Below are 21,364 nucleotides of genomic sequence, written 5' to 3' on the forward strand. Positions count from 1 at the left end.
ACTGTAGAGAAGTATGTTAATCTGCCAGCGCGTATTATGAAAACAACGTTATTGTTACCCACACCAACCACCCACTCAACAGGATATTTCCAAGATGGTAGTTTAAAGGAACTTATCAGCACAATGGACGTTTCAATATAGTGTTGTTGTTGTTGTTGTTTTTTGTTTGTTTTTTTTTTTTTAGCTTATCCTATTTTCTTTTAAAAACACAAACCAGTTTGAAATTTAAATGCTTGAATGGCAATGAACGTATAGACTCCCCATGCTAGCAGGAGCTGCCTCTATAATTAGAAAAACAAATTTTTTTGAGTGTTCAAGCAGTGGAAGACTGAGGAACCTCAAAGCTTTCTGAGTTTCAGAAATAATGAAAATAGAAGGGAGAGGGAAGGGCAAGTTTAAAGATGAGAAGATGAGAGGAGTTATCGACATTCACAGGGTTGGCAGTCCTTAAATAACCAAGTCAAAATCCAGTAACCATTCTCAGCTCTAACAGGGGACCTTTTTCAGAACCACGTCTGAGCCTTCCTGAAACTGGCTACTTACCAAATGCTTGATGGTTTAGTTCTTTCCCCCAGAACTTTCAGAGGTTTGATTATCTATGAAGGACAAAATCCTATAAATCCATTCTCTAATAAATATTATATTGAAGCAGCTTAAGTGTCTCTATTTTTTCTACTTGTTAGAAGAAACTGTAATAATGGACCAACACCCACTTTGATCCTGTGCTGAACATGATCCCCATAATAAAATAACCAAAATGATTCTAGAAAATGTAACATCAGAACAACCCGTATTTACTGTTTAGATGAGAATGGCTGTAAATGATTTTTTTTTCTTAAAACGAGACACACACACTTATTTAGCGACTTGTTTAATAAACAGTCCACCTTTCAGTATAAGCTTTTAACACTAACACTTCCATGGATTTGGCAGAAGGCAAATTCTTGACCTGGAACTACTAGTAGGTCTCAAAGTGACAACCTGAGACTCGTCAGCAGATTGGCAGATCCTGACCGTCATTGAGAAGGTAATGGGACACTGGGAAGGTACTCGATTCCTAAAGTTCCTGAAACGATCTGCATATTCTTTAATATTCAGCTGTACTAAACAGGTTGTTTTGAAAGAGCATGTGAAGAAGTTATCACTGCGCCTCATTTTGAGTGGTATTTTTCTGCTTCATTTTCATTTTCAACACCGATCGGATATGGTGCTCTTCCTAAAAGAAACTGTTCCCACTTGGGAATATATTCTTCTACTGATGCCCAGTAAAGAGTCTGGAAAAAAAAAAAAAAAAACAACATCCAAAAGTAAAAAAGCATATCAAGCAATTGAACTTGGCTCTTCATAATAGTCTAAATGTTTATTCACTGAAGTGTGTGTATGCGTGTACACACACACACATGCACACATAGACGTAGAATGCACTTCCTCTACAGAATATTTTATGTTAATTTTAGAAAGAAATCTGGCTACTTACTAGTGTTAATTTTCAAATTTCTCAGTAAAACCAGAGCCTGGCAGAATTACAGGTTTTAGGATTTTATTGTGATTTTACACGCCCTCTTGTGGCCAACCTTGGGATTATTACCAGTGGAATCATTTATGGCTACAATCATTAAATGTTTTCGGTTACTGTTCCAAATCTCCTACCAAATGATTACGTGTACTGAAGTTATTACAATGAAATGATCAAACATGAACAACTGATTTATAGTTGGCCTAAAAAGATTGGACCTGCGATGAGCTCAGGAACTGAAATATAACTAGTACAGGATTCAGGTGAATGGACTCCTTAATTGTATGGGGAGAAACATTTAAAATACGCATCCACTATACCTTTTAGAAAAGCACTCGTTATGGTAAATTGTAATTTCTTCCCAATTTTTTTTATATTGAGAAAAAATATAATGTAATCACTTTTCATTTAAATGGCTTAGAAATTGAGATACTGTTTTAATGGCCTGCCTATAGCAAGTCTGTAAGCTACAGAGGCTCATGCAAAGATCACCATATAGTTTCTAGAAGCTTTGATGGTTTTTTGCATGACTGCTCTAACAAAGCCAAATAAAAGTAAACTACCAAAAATCTCTATCCTTGCAGGGCATTTTATAGGAGATTATCACTATGAATCTCATTTTGGGAAATTCAACCAAAGAATTCCATAGCATTAAGAACACATAATGATCTACTCTGCACATTAACAAGGTACAGGAGTTCTGAAAGTTGAAAATGGTGAGCGGTTCTACATATCTATCTATCTATGCATGTGGTCTGAGAAGTAGCCTGAAACACTTAAAATAGAGGTCATCCTGCTGTGCAAGACTAGCTCAGAAAAATACCAACCATCGCCTGTGGTTGGGAGTTTCTCCACCATTCATGGCTGGATTAACCCCTATTGTGTGGGCCCCGTATAGGCCAGAGCAAGGTATTGGAGAATTCAACAAAGAAAAAGACATGCCCAAGGCACAACTTTGTACCAGAGTTCTTTCTATCCTTGATCACTGCCTCCTCTTATTACTCTAGATGACACAGAAAATTGAAGGGCAAATTCTCATCCTTTAATTTTGAGTCTATTCACATCTCTGGTTAGGCAGCAAGCAAACTGTATTTGAAAAAGGTCATTAGGAATATAAAATTAAACTATTCTATATGGAGTAAATTTCCTTTCATCACAGATATATTCATATACCAAGTAGGATTTATTTTTGCCAACAATCTTCCCAATCTGTTCTTGAACTGAGCAAAATAAAACAGACAAAAGCCACACTGTACTGCATGATAATATGCATTGAAATGGCATTGGTTGAAAATTGGTGAAGGGACTAAACTACTAACATTAGCCAACAGGAAAAGCACTTTGGTTAGGCATGCTGTCATCTTAAGATTTAGTGCATAGTGTCTCTCGTGGTTTAACAGGGTAGTTGTTTCTAGATGAAAAGATGGAGGATTTTAAGAAAATTTTTATGTGACACTTTTTTTTTTTTTTTAACATCAAGATACTTATCAGTCACCTACATACAAAGCACAGCACTGTGGACATGTAAGGATCAATCAGACATATCTTGTTTATTTTACTGAATAAATAAGTCTGGGAAATACATACATAGAACCACAGTTAATTTACAACGTACTCATAACAGAATGGGGTCTCTTCTTATACTTTTGATCTTTAAGATTCTCACCTCAAGAGAAACCACCTCTGGTGATGGAATTGGGTGACTCCGGGTCTGTAGAGACTTTTCTGCTGCTTCTATATCCTGTGATAGGTATCAATGTTATAGAAACAAAATGTATTTACATAACACATACAAATGGCACCTGTAATAGCAACATCTATATCCCAAATCTCTCAACTCTTCTCTGGATATACAGTCTGAACTGAAGGAAGGTCATTGAGGTAGGAGACTGATCACTGGCTAGACAACCAGTTTCAGATCGGGAACAGAGCATTTCTTATCTTAAAATAAAAAGTGGGGGTAGTGTCGAGAGCACTTTCAAGGTATTCCATTTCATTTAAAATAGTAAATGGCGGGGCGCCTGGGTGGCTCAGTCGGTTAAGCGTCCGACTTCAGCTCAGGTCACGATCTTGCGGTCCGCGAGTTCGAGCCCCGCGTCGCGCTCTGGGCTGATGGCTCAGAGCCTGGAGCTTGCTTCTGATTCTCTGTCTCCCTCTCTCTCTGCCCCTCCCCCGTTCATGCTGTGTCTCTCTGTCTCAAAAATAAATAAACGTTAAAAAAAATTAAAAAAAAAAAAAGTAAATGGCAATAATTCTTGAAAAATGGACTTTCTTATAAAACTGCTCAGGATACTACCTTAGCCCTAATACCATTCAAAACTGCCAGGTGGATAAAACGGTCAAATATTCTGACACTAAAAACAGATATTTTGTGTTTAAAAAAAAAAAATTAACATTTATTTATTTTTGAGACAGAGACAGAGCATGAAAGGGGGAGGGGCAGAGAGAGAGGGAGACACAGAATCCGAAGCAGGCTCCAGCCTCTGAGCCATCAGCCCAGAGCCGGACGCGGGGCTCAAACTCACAGACCGCGAGATAGTGACCTGAGCTGAAGTCGGACGTTCAACCGACTAAGCCACCCAGGCGCCCCTAAAAACAGATATTTTGACACTGCACTAACCTTAAAAGTGAAGTGTTCTGGGCCAGATCATGGAAGTGGTATATTAATGCCACACATTTCATTTGTTCGGTGTTCTTTTTGTTTTATATTCATGCAAATTCTCCACATATTGAAAAGAAAGACCATGAGGTACCTCCGTACTTTGCAGCAAAAGCCTTTTCACTACACTCTAGATTTTTAGTACTAGATTTCTAGGGCAGTCTCGATGGCCAGCTTTACTGCTACGTTGTGCATCATTCATCTGATGGCTTTTAAGCACTGGGCTTTAATTTGTAGTTTAATTCGTGGGTGTGTGCATTTGCTCTTATGGTTGTAGAAACACAAGGGTAATTAATTACACTTAATTCATACTCTGGTAAAGATGTTACCTTGATATGTGGATGAAGTGTATGCCCAGAAATGTAGAACATTCCAAGTCGTTAGTGAAATGCTGAGCTCTGTTTCATGCTCCCCACATTGGCACCTATGTTGTCTTGTGCTTGCTTATGTTTGTCAAGTTCACAGAGGCCTTGGCTCAAGGCTGTGTAAATTTTGTCTCTCCTTTGAGCTTAGTGAGTTGATCGAAAAGAGAAAGTTCTCTGATCCCTGTACAAGCATTGGAGCAATCCAAGTACAGGGCTGTTGGACAGACGGAGAGCGATGGAAAAGGGCGTGGGAGTGGGGTGTGAAGAATCCAATGCTGAACAGGAGAAAAGAGCGAGCAGATGGTAGCGGCGGGAGCAAGGAATGGGTGTGAAATGTAAAAGGGAAAAACAGGAAATTCCCTAAAGGGACTCCCCAAAGTTGCACAACCATTAATGCACCTGCTGTCTAGAAGAAGGTGATTTGAAGGGGAAAACCAGCAATTTAGGGATCAAAAGCCCATCTAATAGCCCTGTCTATTCCCCACCAGAAGTTTGTAGCTGAGACACATGCTAAAGAGCTTTTGATGCCGATGCTACATTGAATAGTGAAGATTAACTCTTCTGTGATTGCACTGAGATTGTACAAGGTCCTGGAACTGTTAGAAATCAAACAAAAGAATCATAACTCCATTTACACCATTATTAGAATAGTTATAAATTTACTGTTAGTGGTAGATCTAGGTGCCACTTGCACCTATAGACAAGATTATAAACCTTTGCCTTAAAGACCAGAAAGTAAGGATATTGAATCTCTCTCCTAGAAGAGCAGATTTGCAATGAAAGAGTAGACATGAGCAGGGATCTGTGGCCTGGTAAGACAGGCCTGTTGTGAGTAACTTGACTGTCAGCTCTGAAGCATTTCGACAAGGGATTATCACCCTTCCAGAGAACTTCTTTCTCAAGTGAGATTTTACTTTCTTAGCTGTTTTGCTTACCTCTCTGCCTCCTACTTCTCTTTCTCCTTCGCTGGCTCCTTTTTTCTCTTCTTAATCTGAAGTGTGGGCTTTCTTAAGATTTGTGACATCTGTCCTCATCTTTTTACTTTTGCTCTCTCCAAGACTGCCTCTTATCTAGCTTCAGCTGTTAATGTAGAGGGACAGATAACTTTTCTTCCTAGCCCTTATTCCTCAGCCTAATAAAACGACACTTATTCCTCCTGACTGTACTGAATATACAATAGTGGGAGTTCTCCTCCCCCAGACACCGATGCTGCATCTTCTATCTTCAACTCTTCTTATTCCCTGACATTTAAAAATGCAAAGGTCCGTAGACTGATCCTTCAGGATGTCTCCTCTAGTCTGTCCATGCCATCCTGTGCTATGGCCTTATTATTACTTACTTGTTCAACAAATAGGACTTGGACCCAGGCTTAGACTATGTCTCATTTCAACCTCATATGAAATTGATTAGTTTTGCTAAAATTACTACTTTAAATATGTCTTTACCTAGTTTAAAAAAAAAAAAACAACATACCCACTACACAGAGGACAAACTATGAATTCCTTAGCCTGACTGAAAAATCTCTACCTTCTGTAGCAAGTTATATCATATTATTTTCAGTGAAGAACCTTCTCTTTGACTATACACTGCGAGATGATAAGGACTATGTTTGCTACTACCTTTAAGCATCTGAGAATCTTATAAAGTGCAGGGTATGTACTAAACACTTAAATATTCATTACATAAATAAATGATTAAGGTGTCAAAAGTTTCTTGAGTATAAATGAAAAGCTTAAAAAAAAAAAAAAGTACCCAAGGGGGTTGGGGGGAAGAAGAAAAAAAGCAGGTGAAAAGAGGGTAGACTTACCTGACTAGACCTTTTTATCTTGTTTTTTACAGATCTGTCACTCGATACATATCATTGAGAAATTGATATAGTTACAGAACAAATGAAAAAGCAATCCCTAAAAGTTGAAAACAAAAGGAAACAAACCTGTTGTCTATTTGGTGGCATAGCCACATCAAGAAAAAGTACATCAGGTGGTCTTAGAACACGGTATTTTGACAGAGCATCCATAGTGAGATGTACCCCAAGGACAAAAAGAATTGTAAAAAGTTTCTGACTGAGAGCCATAGTCTGTAATCATACTGTTGCTGGTAGTGCTGTCTATATCACGGGATAAAGTAAATGACTATGAGGTTGGTACTGGGAAATTACTTGCGAACTGAGATGTTTGGTTTGAGGGGGGAAAAAGAGTTAAAGGTTGATGATTTTAAGTTAAAAGTCTTGGAATCATGTGATCGAAATGGAATTATTGATACGAGCTCTTGCTGACTTTTATCTTTTTTTTTTTTTTTTTCAATTTTATCTTTAAAAAAAGTTGTAAGAAACACCCGGTCAAGGGCTCTAAATATACATTCCTATCAAAAGGATCCAGGGCTCCTTGGAGCAAAGGCCAATTCCAAATGCGTATGATTAACCTGATAGATATCATCATACCAGAAAGAAAGTAAACTACCAAGGACTGTTAAGATCAGGTCAGAGGCATTCACGAGCTACCTTGGAGGTTTCCACTTGGTAAAATTGGGACAGTTGGAGCATCAGTGGGAATACAGATTGAACACTGCAGCTGTATTTAAAAACACCAATTTGTCACTTTTGGAGGATACTAGAGAATCAACCTGTTATTTTTGAAAACTAAGTACAGAGAAAAGAATCAAGCACTCATCATGCTTGTTCCTATAGGAAATGTACTTCAGTATAACCAACTATCTGCTGAGGGCAGGTTCATCTTCTTGTAAATGATCAGTAATCGAATAAAAAGGAATAGAAGAATGCAAATATCACTTTTTGCAAGCCCTGATAGGCATGTGTAGGCCACGATCACCAGTGACTGCTAACATTCCAGAAGGAGAGACAACCAGTCATTACAAAAGTGTTCTTCCCCCAAAACACTGAGCCTGAATGTGATCAGGTCTCTAGAAATGCAGAGCATTAACATGTGGTTGCTGAGAATTTGAAATGTGACAAGTCTGAGTCGAGAAGCGCTGGAAATGTAAAATACACACTGAATTTTGAAGGCTCAGTAAGAAAAAAGAACAAGGTATGTACTAACTTTCAGGAGCAATATATTTGAAATATGAAAATTTTAATGTTTCATTTAATGTTTCTTTTAACCTTATTAAAAATGGTTACTAGGAAATTTTATAATACTTGCGTTATATTTCTGTTGCACAGGACAACTTCATCCTATCAATCTGTCAATTATGGGGAATAGAGGAACATACTAAATGATACTTCAGCAATGTAATTAGTAATATCCAGATTGTGAGAAGCTCTATAGGAGAAATGAGCCAATTCCTTCAACAAAGAAATTCAAAGGGGGTTAGAAAAGAAAGGGGTGGGGCAGAGGGAACTTCTAGAGATTAGGGAAACCTATCTGTCAATTACATACTGGATTTTATTTGGATCCTGATTCAAACAAATGTAAAACCATGTTGATAAGTTAATAAGGGAGGGACATCCGGGTGGCTCAGTCTGTTAAGCATCTGACTTCTGGTTTCTGCTCAGGTTATGATCTCAGGGTCTGTGAGTTTCGAGCTCCTCATCAGGCTCTGCACAGACAGCAAGGAGCTTGCTTGGGATTCTCTCTCCCTCTCCCTCCTTCCCTGTTCGTGCTCTCTCTTTCTCAAAATAAATACATAAACTTAAAAATATTTAAAAAGTTAATATGGGAGACGGGCATCTCAACTGAATATTTGAGGAATTGTTAATTTCTTAAGTTGATCGTGGTATTGCGATTATACTTTAAAATAGCCCTTATCTTGGATAAACACTGAAATAGATGTACACCAAAGTGTTTAAAGATGACACAATGGCATGCCTGAAGATTAGCTTCAAAATAATTTGAGGGGCGGGCTGGGGGTGAAGGTGAGGAGTGTAGATGAAACAAGATTGGCTGTGTTTTGATAATTACTGAATCTGGGTGATAAGCACATGGAAGTTCATTCTTCGATTTCCTCTTCTACATAGGTTCGCAATTTTTCATAACAATTAAAAAACAAGTTTCCTGTATGGATGGTGGTGTAAATGTTACTCTATGGCAGTATTCAGCAGCCTCTATAAATGAGTTGACTCATGATTAGGAAAGGTAAACTGTGAGCACAAAAAGTCATGTACTGCGATTTCTTTCCTTTCCCCTCACTAGACCTGTCCCTCCCTCTCAACCCAGCAATGGATATCTCCCTATAAATCTATGCAGTGATGCCAGCTCTGGCTGGGCTGGGTTTAATCATTTAATGTGCTCAAGGTGCAATTTCTGGGATTGCAAAAAGAAGATACTTAGGCATGAGATACAGGGTCACTGGTACAAGCAGCACTTAAGCATTCGTTAAACTCGCTCCTCACTGGATTTGGAGAAAGTGAGAAATGTGAGTAGGGAAGAGGAGAGATGGGGTCCTGTAAGTTATTGGCCATCCTGGGGGGCAGCTGGTTCAAGGCTCTAACCGGCAGCCACCCCAAGAAGGCTTCCGGGACGCACCTTACGGGAAGCACCTGCCATATCTCTAGTCTGCTGTAGCACACTCCTGTTCCTTCTCACCCTGGAATGTTTGTTCATTTTCTTCACAAGATGATGTTTGCTACCACAAAACTGACTTTTTGGGTTAAACAATTTTGTCACTGGTGGTGGGGGTAAGGAAGGAGGTGGAAAGAGATGACCTTTTACATCCTGGAAGTATTTATGGAAACAGAATTGTCTCTTCCAATTTTGTTCTTAAAAGGCAGATACATTTCATTTTATTTCATTTCTGGAAACTAACAATCTAACAATCCATTATCATCTATGATACTTACTGACTAAACTCTCAGTGTGAGTTTTCTTCTCTACTTAAATTCATGTTCATTCTTTTACTAATATGCTTGAACAGTTTGGGATTAGTCTTTTCATTATCATCCCATTTTAAAGACATTCTTTGATACTCTTGCTACTTTATTTTTCCAAATGCATTTAGAGAAATTTTGTTGGGCTTGATGTGAAATTTTTGTGGGGTTCTATTGAAACTAAAAATAACATTGTGGGATGCCTGGGTTGCTCAGTCGGTTAACCCTCCGACTTTAGCTCAGGTTGTGATGTCACAGTTGATGAATTCGAGCCCTACATTGGGCTCACTGCTGTCAGTGAGGAGCCCGCTTCAGATCCTCTGTCCCCTCACTGTCTCTGCCCCTCCCCCACTCATGCTCCCTCTCTCTCCCTCTCTCAATAATAAACATTAAAAAACATAACTTTGTGACAACTGGTGTTATAAAAATAATAGTTAAAAAAATAATAGTTTTCCCGTCAGGATTAAGGCATATGTCTCCATTTAAATTTTCTCTTGAATCTCCCATTGAAATGTAGTAATTGTAACAGTCATGTACGTCCCTTGTTAAGAGCATTCCCAAGTATTTTATAATCTCATTGCTAATGTGAATGTGATCTCCTATTTTCCAAGTATATCTATAGGATTGTTACTGATATTTTTATGTTTACTTTCTATCCATTAATTTTACTCAACTAATACTAGTTTTAAAACAACTTTGGCTTGTCTACATATACAGCCATATCGTTTAAAAATACTAGTATTATATCTTCCTTTCCAAAAATCAAGGCTTACTCCCTGTTATTTGGATGCTCTGAGCAATATAAGAAACACTAAGCTGAAATAATGGATGCTGATAGAGCTCATCCTTATATTGTTATTAGTGTCTTTACAAGAATGCTTCCAAGTTTTAGTGGAACCATTTTTAAAGTGTATTCTGGTCTTAAGTACATAACGTGATGTAACTGAAACTGTTCTTGACCAGGGGTATTAGGAGTAGTTAGTTACCTTATGGTTTCCTCAGCTCTAAATTAGGGCAATAGTAGTGGTCAGTGGTTTTCACCATTCCTTACAGTGACAATAGAGCAGACAAGGAAGGGCTAAATGGGTGGGGCTTTAGGCCAAAGCAGGTCGATTTTTACTTTAATCTTGTAGAAAAGTTTTTATGCTAAAAAAAAAAAAAAAATAATAACCTTCAATGAGACTGAATCTATATGCTTTTAAAAGTTGTTCCCGGGGCGCCTGGGTGGCTCAGTCGGTTAAGCGTCTGACTTCGGCTCAGGTCATGATCTCGCGGTCTGTGAGTTCAAGCCCCGCGTCGGGCTCTGTGCTGACTGCTCAGAGCCTGGAGCCTGTTTCAGATTCTGTGTCTCCCTCTCTCTCTGACCCTCCCCCGTTCATGCTCTGTCTTTCTCTGTCTCAAAAATAAAATAAACGTTAAAAAAAAAAATTTAAAAAAAAATTAAAAAAAAAAAAAAAAAAAAGTTGTTCCCAACTGAATATTCTGTGATCAAGTCTTATTTATGTCACTTGCACAATAATCTCTTTACAGAGTTTCAAACAAAATAATAAGAGGGAAAGCAGGATAAAAAAATTGCATATACAAATATTCAAAGTATGTTTTAAAAAAAAGTGAAGAGACTGCATGTCTAACAGCAAACAGACACTGTATCTGTTTATGAAAAGACTGACAGGAAAAATACAAAAAAATACTAATTTCTAGCTGGGTGGGATGATATGGAAAACTATTTCAGGGGCTCTGAGTGGCTCATTCAGTTAAGCATTTGACTCTTGACTTTGGCTAAGGTCATGATCTCATAGTTCATGGGATAGAGCCCCTCATTGGGCTCTGTGCTGACAGTGCAGAGACTGCTTGGGATTCTCTCTCTCTCTCTCTCTCTCTCTCTCTCTCTCCCTCCCTCCCTCCCTCCCTCCCTCCCTCCCTCCCTTTCTCTGCCCTCCCCTGCTCATGCTCTCTCTCTCAAAATAAAGATTAAAAAAACAATAACAACAACTATGCTAGCTCATCTTCTTTACACTTTCAAGTTTTTTACAGTGAGAATATATTTTATTATCGGGGGGAGAAAAACCATACCAAAAGACTATGAAACTAGGTTCATTATCTTCCTTCTAGATAGGACAATGATTTCTTAGCTATTCTTCTTTAATCTAAGCTCTCCATTCTTCAAATCACATTACATCAGAATAGGAGATGAATCTTTTCTTAAATACCCATATGTTTCTTATGTAAGTCTCTAGTTTTCTTTTGCTCAAACATGTCTAGTACTGTATTATCCCTATATATCAAGTCTCAGACTCTTCAGTTGGGTCTCACAAAATCTATCCAACCTTGCTTCCTGTGGCTTTACGAGGTAGTTAGCTCAGGGTCCCGTGAACATTAATCGGGCTATTCATTCTTCTGGGCTTGGTTCTTCTGTAAGAATGCAGAAGAATGTCCTTACCTTGTGCCTATTCAAACACCGTTCCAGCTTAGCTTCCACTGTCAGACTTGTTAGAATATTTTAGCTTTTGATGAGTTTTTATACTTAGTCCCGCATTGCTGAGGATTCCATGTAACTGAATGTTTGATCTCCTAAGGTCTCCTATTTTGTGTGTGACAACCTCAACCTTAGGTTATCAGTTAAGCCTATGAGCTACTGGATGTAAAGAACTCTGAATTCTTTTGTTGACTCCACCTTCTGCTGAGAACTAGCTTAGTAGTAAGGACTCCGGGCATTCACCAAATACTTGCTCACTAAAAGGAAGACAAACTTGAAAAATCCGAATACCACCTGTACTTGTTGCAGGTAGGTAGCAGTCAAGCCTTCAAGCCTTCTAATTTAGTTTTTCTGAATTTTCACAGCAAATTCCAGATTATCCTATATATTTCCATTTAAAAATAAATATTGCAAACACCATTGGGCAAGTAAGACATATGGCAACATAGAATGCTTTGGTAGCACTATGGCTGTGACTTAAATTACTGTGGATCAAACTGCCAGAAGCTGAGAAGATAACTGAATTTCCCTCTTCCTTTATCCTCTAGTGACTACAGAAGATAACTATATCATGCCTATCGATGAAAATATTTAACAATAAAAAACTGAAAACACTGCTTTATAACTTAAATAATATAGCCTTACTACCAAATGTTTTAGTCATAGGATCTCTTGGAAGCTTGAATGGAAGCAAACTTTAGGGTTTTAATTATGGATGAAGCCATACAATTCTGGAAGCAAAGTATAGCAAGCAGCCAAAAATGTTACACATATGATTTTACTCCAAATGGGCACATTGGCCAAATGGTGAGGCCCTGCGCAATCACATACTTTGACCACCTCCTCCATCACTATCAAGAGAGATCTGGGAAATCTGTTATCTGTTAGATATGAATTCTGTGTGTTGACTGTGGCCCCAATAGGGCAAAATCAAATTGTTCTCATTTTTATGAGGATAGTTTTGAGTTGGATCTAAAAACATTATAGGTACTTCATGGGGTTTTAGAATCTCCCGATAAATAAAAGAAGATAGAGAGCTGTATCTTAAATTTATTACGTCTTGCACAAAGGTGACCTTTAAATTCCTTCTGTGGTCACTGATTTTTTTTGGTTGATTAAAAACACTTAGCTTAAGCAAACTTCCACTTTTTTTTCATTAAAAAAATGAGAATCCATATGCAACTTATCTAACATGGGTTTAAAAACTAGGTGGTACTTTGTTAATTTTATTCAAAACAAATTATATACATCAAAATTATGAAATTCACTTAAAACCTTTTTTGCATAGGTGAGGGAAAATATCTAAAATCAATGAAACTTACCTTTAAAAGACTAAGGTTCCTTTTAAGAGCAGTTTGAGCTGCTTGTATCTGAGATGCCTTTTCCTTGTTTTCATCTAGAAATTTATTCTCCATTTGTTGAAGTAACATTAATCTTTGTGATACTCTAGAAAAAAGGAAGATTATATAAAGTTTTTTTTTTTTAAGGGAACATTTTAGCTTGTTCAATATGGACGTACATTTCTTAATTACACCTCAATTCAAGTTCAACGTATTTTGAAAGCCAACTACTATGTCAATTATTAAGACAGTAGAAAACTAAGGTAGTTCAGTAAGTCTTAAATATGGGTAAAATTATTTTCATTAACGTATCTACTGTAAGTACATGCTTCTGTTTTTTTTAGCCTCTATGGTCTTTGCAATTATTTTAGAGTGTTAAAACATGTTTTAATTTTTTGGTGAAAATGCAAACTGTAATACATATCCCTTTGTACACATACTTATATATACCTCCCCACACACATACATTGATATAACTTGCTATACGAAACCTTCTGCTTAACACTTCAATACCCCTGAATCTCATGTTACACATTTAGAATTGCGCTAAACTTCCATATGTTTGAAGAAGCAATAAAAATATTTTTTTCCTCTTTTTCCAAGAGAAAGATGATGGTTCCATATATGAGTGAGAGGCTGTGTGTATGTATGCATACTCACAACAAGGTGAAACAGTAATTGAAGAAAGATGTAAAAAGTTGTAAGTAAATTATCAAACTGCTTTGTTTTATATATTTTTAAAGTGTCTCATTGGTCAAATCGTCATTTTACAAGTTTTTTGGCCCTCTTAAATGATTAATTAAAAAAATGTCAGATGATAAAAAAATACATGAGGGTAGAATTAAAATTGAGTAATTTGAACATTTTTATAAGGAAAATACCTTAGAAAGCCAAGGAAGGGGCCTGGTAATGAAATGAAGAAAAGAAATTAATTAAAGAAAACATGAGAGCCCACAGAAAGAGGTGGAGATGGTTGATATCAATATAAGTACTGGACTGGTTATATAATTTGTAAGGCCTAATGCAAAATGAAAATATGGGGCTCCTTTAAAAAAAAAAAACTATTACAAGTTTGAAGACACAACATTAGACCATTAAACCAAGCCTGCTACGGGTAAGAGGTTTAGAGAAGTCCATTAAATATCAGTGAGGAACCTAGAAAGATGAGAAGGGTAAATTTATCTAGGTAATAGCAAAGCAAAGTAAAAAGAACATAAATAAGCCTTTTAATCTTTATTATTCTTAAGAGACAGTGATGTTCCCTAATACCAAATCTCTCAAGTGTTAGAAAATTTAAATGACACATTTTCAGATTTTTAAGTCTGTTCACACAATATTTCACTAAGAAAGCCAGCACAATGTATTCATTTAGATAAGCCTTAAAAAAAAAAAAAAAAACCTTACATTTCTTCATGTCTTTTAGAAAGGCGAATTTCTTGAGCAAGCAACGAAGTCATCTTTAGTCAAAGCTGCCTTATAAGCTTTCTGCTAAATAATAAAAACATGTACAGTTACTTCTACTACATATCCTCAGCTTTTCAAGAGTTGATTGTTTTATTACCTCACCCCATTGATTCTCTCAGAATTGAAAAATAAAAATTGAGATGTAATGCATAAAATGAGAGAATGCACTTAAAACCATTTTTATTTACGATGCGCAGCTTTTCATATGCCAGGTGCATCCCCAAACACCATGAATCAGGTAAACTAAACATCTCACATTTCTTCCTCTTATTTCCTCACACTTTAACCTTAATCTGAATTGAAAACAAACAAGCAGCTGGTACTAAGACTAGTAAACATTGTATTGAATCAACAGAAAGAAAAAAAATCCACTCTGTAAAATTCAACACAGGAGCACCATCTCTCATGCATGTGCATACACACATAGAAAGGCAAACAAGTATGAGAACCAACTGGAAACTCATGGTCTTTCTTTTATTGGAAGACTGCCCAGTTCTACCATCTCTTTTCCAAATAAGAAAGTATTTTTCATGTGTAACTGCGGTGGAAAAGCACAATTGTTCCCTTCACTGTACCCTGCGTGCTCAGGAGTCCTGTTTGGGGAGTTTGGGAAAGCCCATTTTAATGGCACATGAGCAAGCTCACCTTGACTGAAGAGCCTGGATCAATACTGATAAAAGATCAAGTGCAGTACTTTGAAGGCTGGGAGCCTGAAGGCAAATCATCTGGTTGGGTGCAAAAGCCAAAGGTGACTGTCCTAAGGGAGAAAAAAAACAGGAATGAAATTCTTTCCTCAGGCGAAGCACTGGCTTTCCTAAATTTTATGAATTAAATACTGGCGGTAATCTCGGAGTGTCCAGCGCTGACTGAGCTCTTCCTTCAGTGTACATGCATGGAGGTGTAGGGCCCTGAGCCCAGCCAAGGAAACACTGCCCTGCCCTCATCGGGTTTCCTTCTAAAGGAACCAATGTGTTTTGCTCAGCACCGCGGACAGCAACCTCTCCAGACCCGCCCGCAAGGATCTAGTTACAGATACGTTCCTCTAAGATCACTGCAGGCCACTCCTCGCCGCATTCCTCCTACTTTCCATTGCAGCGTCAAGGAAATCCCGGAAAGTTAGTCCATGGTAACTTCTCTTCCGTAAGCCCGCCATCAGCACTCCAGGCAAACCCCAAGATAAATACTGCCTTTCGAACCGAAGATCCCCATGGTCTGAGAGTCCTCAATCCTCCGACCACTCCAACTCCTGCTCAGGACTCAACGACCTTTCCTCATCACCCCAGCCCTTCCCCGTTAACAACATTCTCCCCCCACCCGCCGGCCCTGCGGACACCTGCGCCGTTCTCGGACACTCAGGGCCCCCACCCGCGGCCCGTAACGCCGTGGGACTCCACTCAGCCGCGCTTAGACCTTTTCGGTAAAGGCGTCCGCTACAGTACGCTGGGTCCCAGCACAGGCCTGGGCGTGGTCACGCCGCCATGATTGCGCACGCGCAACGAGGTGGCGTAATCACGTTGCTATAAAAGGCGGACCTCTGGCGCGGGAGTTTTCCCAAAGCGGTAGCTGCGAGTCTTGCGAAAGCGTTTGGCGGTAGCTCAATTTCAAGGCCTTTTAAAATGAGACCTGTATCCGTTCAAAAGGCTTCAGAGAGGGAAGCTAGAAAGTCACGGAGTATGGAAATGGGGAAGCCCCCTTCAAGGTACTCCAAAGGGATTGAATGGTCTTTACAGTGAGTAAAAGCACTTTAATTCAAAGAGCTTCACCCTGGTGTTCCGTTGCTGAGCGGGGGAGCGGAGCTCCTGTTCGCACCCACTAGGGAAAGTAACATTAATCGGTGACGTTTTGAGGGGTCTGCATGCGGGTCGCGGTGTTATGTGGATTATCTCGGCCGTTTCCCACAATGCTGGGTTGGGTAGGTCCCACTGTCCTCATTTAACAGAGGAGCAGACAAGCTTGGCCATTTATTTAGGTTGTGGTTTGAAGCCCGCAGAGGTTTAATGAAATTTCCCACGGCCCTCAGGACCCCGCACTTAGAAATAATCCTTTTGTGCTGTGAAGCGCATTCTTAAACCTTTTTTTTTCCCTTTGAAATAAGTTGGTGAGACACGAGGTACTATTCCTTAGTTTCAGAGGTAGAAACTGAGGTTCAAGAGAGGTAAAGTTGTGTTCTTCCTAAAGTTACCGAGTTGCTCAAGGGCGAAGTGCCAGACTCTAGTCCCGGTGTCTCGTATTTTTTTCTTCCCAGAATATCTCCATGAAACTCCGCTGATGCTTCGGGACTATGGCACTTTATGGTTCCTTTGCTTGGAAAACCCATTCCTTAGAAACTCACATAGACTCAGTTCCTTATCTTTCAATGCTGCCACTTCAAGGAAGCATTCCCCTGGACCTCCAATATAAGAGAGGAGTTCCATTTCTTCTTTGCCCTCCTCCTGCTGTATTTCTCTCCAGAACACAACACTGTACCACTGTTCTTCACCCTAAGAACAGGTATTTTTGATTCTTATTTGCTGCTGTATCCTCAGCAACTAAAATGGCCTTGAAATAATCAGGGATTGATTTTGCATCATAATTTGAGAGCTCTGTCTTCAGTTGATAGGACCTTCGATTTAGCTGTCCCATAGCCTTCCTTAGTAAACATGAAAAATAGACCTTTGAATGGCCCTTTGTTCTAGGAATGAAATAGAGCTTTTGCATGGGTACAAGGCATTCTTACCTTTTATGTAAATTTACAAGTAAGAATTTTTTTTTTTTAATTGGCAATGGGTTGCATGAACCTTGAGGCTGCACATGAAAGCATTGGTATGTTGTTTAAAACAAACTTTGTTCGCCTCTCCTGCTTTATGCATGGTTTGCATAGTGACACAATTGGGACAGACCCAGCTCTTTTGACTTGGAATCTCGCTTCTTTAGGTCATTGTCTTCCCTAGGAGTGAATCAAGGAATACCTTAGAATTGTCTTGCAATTTTTAGGAGGACAGTAATCAGGAATACATCACAGACACTTAAAAGTTATCTAGAGAGACGGATTATTTTGTAGCATCCTGTAAAAGCACTTGCTCTACTCAAAGATCTGCTGTGATAGCTCTGCTCTTCATGACAGCCCCCAGTTGATCTTTTCTGTGAGACACTTGGCTGGGGAAAAAGTATCTGTGGCAGTTGCACAGTCTGTCTCTACACAGCTTCTCTATTAGGTAGGTTTGGGTACTTCTTGGAGTGAGATATTCTTGGTCTACCACGCAGATTATGGGAAACTTGTAAGTGATGCCTGGCTCATAATGGGGCATTCTGTAAATGTGCAGTGAAGTTAATATTTCCTAACCCTGGTATAGTTCTGCCCACCACTGTGCTAAAATTGTTCCTTAGCCTCATCATTTAGAAAGCCCTGTGCTCTTTAGCCATAAATTCTATAAAGATGCATTTATTAAATATCTCTCAGATATAGTTTCTGCCCTCAAAAGCCTAGAGGGCTCTTAAGGTATATACAGAAAGCTGGAGGGTTTTGGCTGACAACATAATAATGACTCCTTTTCATTGACTGTTCATTCTGTACTAGGCGCTGTGTGTGATTTACCTCATCTAATCCTCGTAACAGCCCTGTGAGTAAGACAGGGTTGTTTGACTTACTATCCCCATTCTTATAGCTGAGAAAACTGAGGTTTAGAGACCTGATGTATGACCATATTGTAAGTAAATGAGTCCCGGCTTGATGTTAGTATTGTAAGTAATTGTGTACAGTATATCAATAATGTGTCACTAAAATGTATCCTGCAGATTGTGAGGGTGCTAGAGAAGAAAGAGCACCAAGAGCAGGAATAGTCTAGGTAACATTTAAAAAGTCCATATATTTTTGAGAGAGAGAGCGTGAGCAAGAGAGGGTCAGAGAGAGAGGGAGACAGAAGATCTGAAGTGGGCTCTGTGCTGAGAGCAGCAAGCCAGATGGGGGGCTCATACTCATGAACCGTGATATGTTGACCTGAGCTGAAGCTGGACGCTCAACCGACTGAGCCACCCAGGCACCCCTGGATAACACTTTGGAAGGCTAAGTTGAGTTTTGCAAACTGGGTGGAATTTGGAGGTCTGCTTTTGTAATTGGGGGTATCAGGTGGCAAGATGGGGTGTGACCTCTTGTAAGTGAAGGAGCCCTTATGGAAGTGTGTGCATGAGAATATGTCTGGGGTGAGGAGCCGTGGAAAGGAAGCATTGAGAAGAATGTTTCTCCTCATTTCCCCCAGTTTTGAAGATTTCATATCTGGTGTCAGAGACTTAGAAAATAGAGGCTTAACAGTAACAAAGAGAAGGAAGGATTGGAAAAGGTGAGACTGATAAGTAAAGAATAGAAGTAGGGAGACTTGAGGATGGAAAAGAAAGGACAAGCTTTGGAGACTAAGAAATAATTAAAAGAATCCCAGAAACCTTGACAGTTTCAGACTTGAAATTACAGTAACTTATAGTTTATACAGAGGTTTGCAGTTATGGTTTACACAGAGGCTATCTTTTTTAGACATCCTTTGGGTGTACTTTGGGTAGACAAATAATAAGAAAATGAAGCACTCATGCCTGAAATGGAGTTAGTGTTTTTTTCATTCTCCCTTGTTTCAGGAAATCCCAGATGAAATTTGGTGCAGTGGGTCCAATTGCTTGTCTTTCTGCTTTTCTTCACTCTGAAATATAATCATTGGACTTTTATCTTTTTCCAGAGTTGTAGATGGTCCATTTCACTATGGAAAAATACTCTATGCTCAGAATATCTCTGAAATGCTTTAAATTGGTCCTGGATGGGTTTTGACCAAAGAGAATTACAACCAGATACTTCTTTAGGATCTTTTGTCAACGAATCAGCTATCAATCTAGGTCTAATCAGATAAAACTGTGCAATAGAGAAGTCATTATCACAGCTGGTGCCTGCATTGTAGACATTCTTGGCTGAGAGAATAAGACTGTGCTGATAAAACTATGCTCATTCCTAGAGGTTTCCAGTGAGAATTTGCATAAGCTTTTTCCTTCCTGCGAGAGCAAATTAAAAACCTCACTGGTTCTAAAATTCACTTGGAACGCATTAGAATTTTTAAATTGAAAGCACACATGATAATTCTTAGCAAATCACTTGTGTTCTGTATACATAGTAAAATACGTATATTTTCTCCCCCCCAAATTTCGGCAATTTAAAGCTCACACAATCCTTTTGTCTTAAATTGACACCCTTCCAGCTGTATATAATTTAAAAGCCTTCCCCCCCCCCCCCCCCCCACTCTTTAATCCTGGCTCCTTGATTTCCCCGCGGCTTTCAGTTTACTCACTAGTCTCTCTAACTCTTTAACTCAGGCTTTTCTTGAAGTGGGAATTTTGTATAGTTCTGCCTGTTTATTTTCTCCCTGTCTCTTCCTGCCCCACCCCCACCCCGGGCCTTGCTCTTAGAATTCAGTAACAACTGTATAGTCCACTATTGAGTAAGCAATTAAAAACCTTCTTAATGCATACTTGACGACTTGGAGCACTGCATTCTGCAGTTTCCATCTTTTTGTGATGCTCTGCATCTGTTTACTAAAAAAATTGGAGGCTCTTGGCACTAGCCTGTTTCTCATTATTATTGTTTGCTATCTCTCCTTGAAAACTTAAAATTTCCTTTGAAAGAATAAGAGTTGCAGTCTTTCTACATTGCCACTTCTTTGTTTCAAGATCTGATGGTATGTTAAAATATTGTGAGATAGTCTGTTGTTGATTAATGCATTTGGGACAGATAATTTAAAAAAAAATCACCCATATCCTTCATTTACATGAGAAAAGCATGAGATGATGTCTTATCTAGTTTTTTGAGACTTTTGTATGAATACATTTCTTCTTTCGCTAGAGCATTGGGTCTTACTTTCAAACCTGATTTTTTTTTTCTTTTGGGTATTGCTTTTCAGAAATGACTTTATTAAATTGAAAGCTGAGTTTGATTCTATTGATGGCTTGTTCTTACAAATCTCATATTTGAAAATGAATGTTACTTTTAATGTAAGAATTTTGAAAACCCTAGTTAAATATACACTTGGGATTTGGCTCATTTTTAGAATCATATTTTTCAGCGAGGTTAACAACATGAAATGATTCCTGAATATCTTTATGGGTATTCTTTTTTTGGGCTCTGAAAAAAATAAAAGTAAAAAGCCAAAGAGATAGATGGCAAATTAATTTTCTGCAAGTTTCTAATGTATTTCCCCAAGTTCAAATGTGTATGACGTTGATTACTAGTTTGTTTATACATTCAAAAAATAATGTTTTAATTAGATTAAATGGGAGCCTCAAGTTTTAGTCAACTTAAAATATTTGCAGCTGGTGGAAATGTTAATGGTACTTTGAAAAATTGGATAAAGTTGTCCTTTTACAATTTTGTTGTATTTGTTTGATGTGAAATAGTAAACATGTTGGCTTATATGCCTAAAATTTTGAAGAAAAGTAGTAGAAGGGAAAAGAAATGGATTCATTTTAACTCTAGATGGCAGTTAAACACAGCTAACAAAGACCAACTTGTTTGAAATACAGAAACACAAAAATAGTAAAAACACACACACGTTCTGTTCTACCATCCAGTTAATTATATTCTCAAAACGATGTCTTGGATTGATATTCCTAAACAAACATGTACAAAGTGTAATTACACGCAAGTGAAATAAATAGTGTCGGCCTGTAATTGCAAGATTTTTTTTTTCAACTTGTAATATGGCATACACCTGTGC

The 21,364-nt window shown here is 38.4% G+C and overlaps 1 protein-coding gene across 5 annotated transcripts; it reads right to left on the reverse strand.

Annotated features, from left to right (window-relative positions):
• Positions 1 to 855: 855 nt before the first annotated feature.
• On the reverse strand, positions 856 to 16,135 carry CEP15 (centrosomal protein 15). 5 transcript variants are annotated; one of them, XM_058726325.1, is made up of 5 exons: positions 16,037 to 16,135; positions 15,288 to 15,399; positions 13,161 to 13,284; positions 3,183 to 3,257; positions 856 to 1,274 (listed from the first exon to the last, which is right to left on the reverse strand). In XM_058726325.1, the coding sequence occupies exons 2-5, from the start codon at positions 15,365 to 15,367 to the stop codon at positions 1,152 to 1,154; spliced, it is 402 nt and encodes a 133-aa protein (XP_058582308.1). In that variant the 5' UTR covers positions 15,368 to 15,399; positions 16,037 to 16,135; the 3' UTR covers positions 856 to 1,151. The 5 variants fall into 5 exon arrangements, with proteins under 5 accessions (XP_058582308.1, XP_058582309.1, XP_058582307.1 ...); XM_058726326.1 differs by having other exon boundaries at positions 16,053 to 16,119; XM_058726324.1 differs by having other exon boundaries at positions 15,976 to 16,098.
• Positions 16,136 to 21,364: the final 5,229 nt, after the last annotated feature.

The sequence above is a fragment of the Neofelis nebulosa genome, chromosome 4, assembly GCF_028018385.1.
Source record: "Neofelis nebulosa isolate mNeoNeb1 chromosome 4, mNeoNeb1.pri, whole genome shotgun sequence".
NCBI lineage: Eukaryota > Metazoa > Chordata > Mammalia > Carnivora > Felidae > Neofelis > Neofelis nebulosa.

Excerpts from the sequence above, each read along its gene's own strand:
- CEP15 (XM_058726325.1), bottom strand. The coding sequence starts at position 15,367 with ATGATTTGCCTTCAGGCTCCCAGCCTTCAAAGTACTGCACTTGATCTT. Across the intron at positions 3,258-13,160 it reads GGAACCTTAGTCTTTTAAAG|GATATAGAAGCAGCAGAAAA; the intron begins GTAAGTTTCATT and ends TACCTATCACAG. Across the intron at positions 1,275-3,182 it reads CAGAGGTGGTTTCTCTTGAG|ACTCTTTACTGGGCATCAGT; the intron begins GTGAGAATCTTA and ends TTTTTTTTCCAG.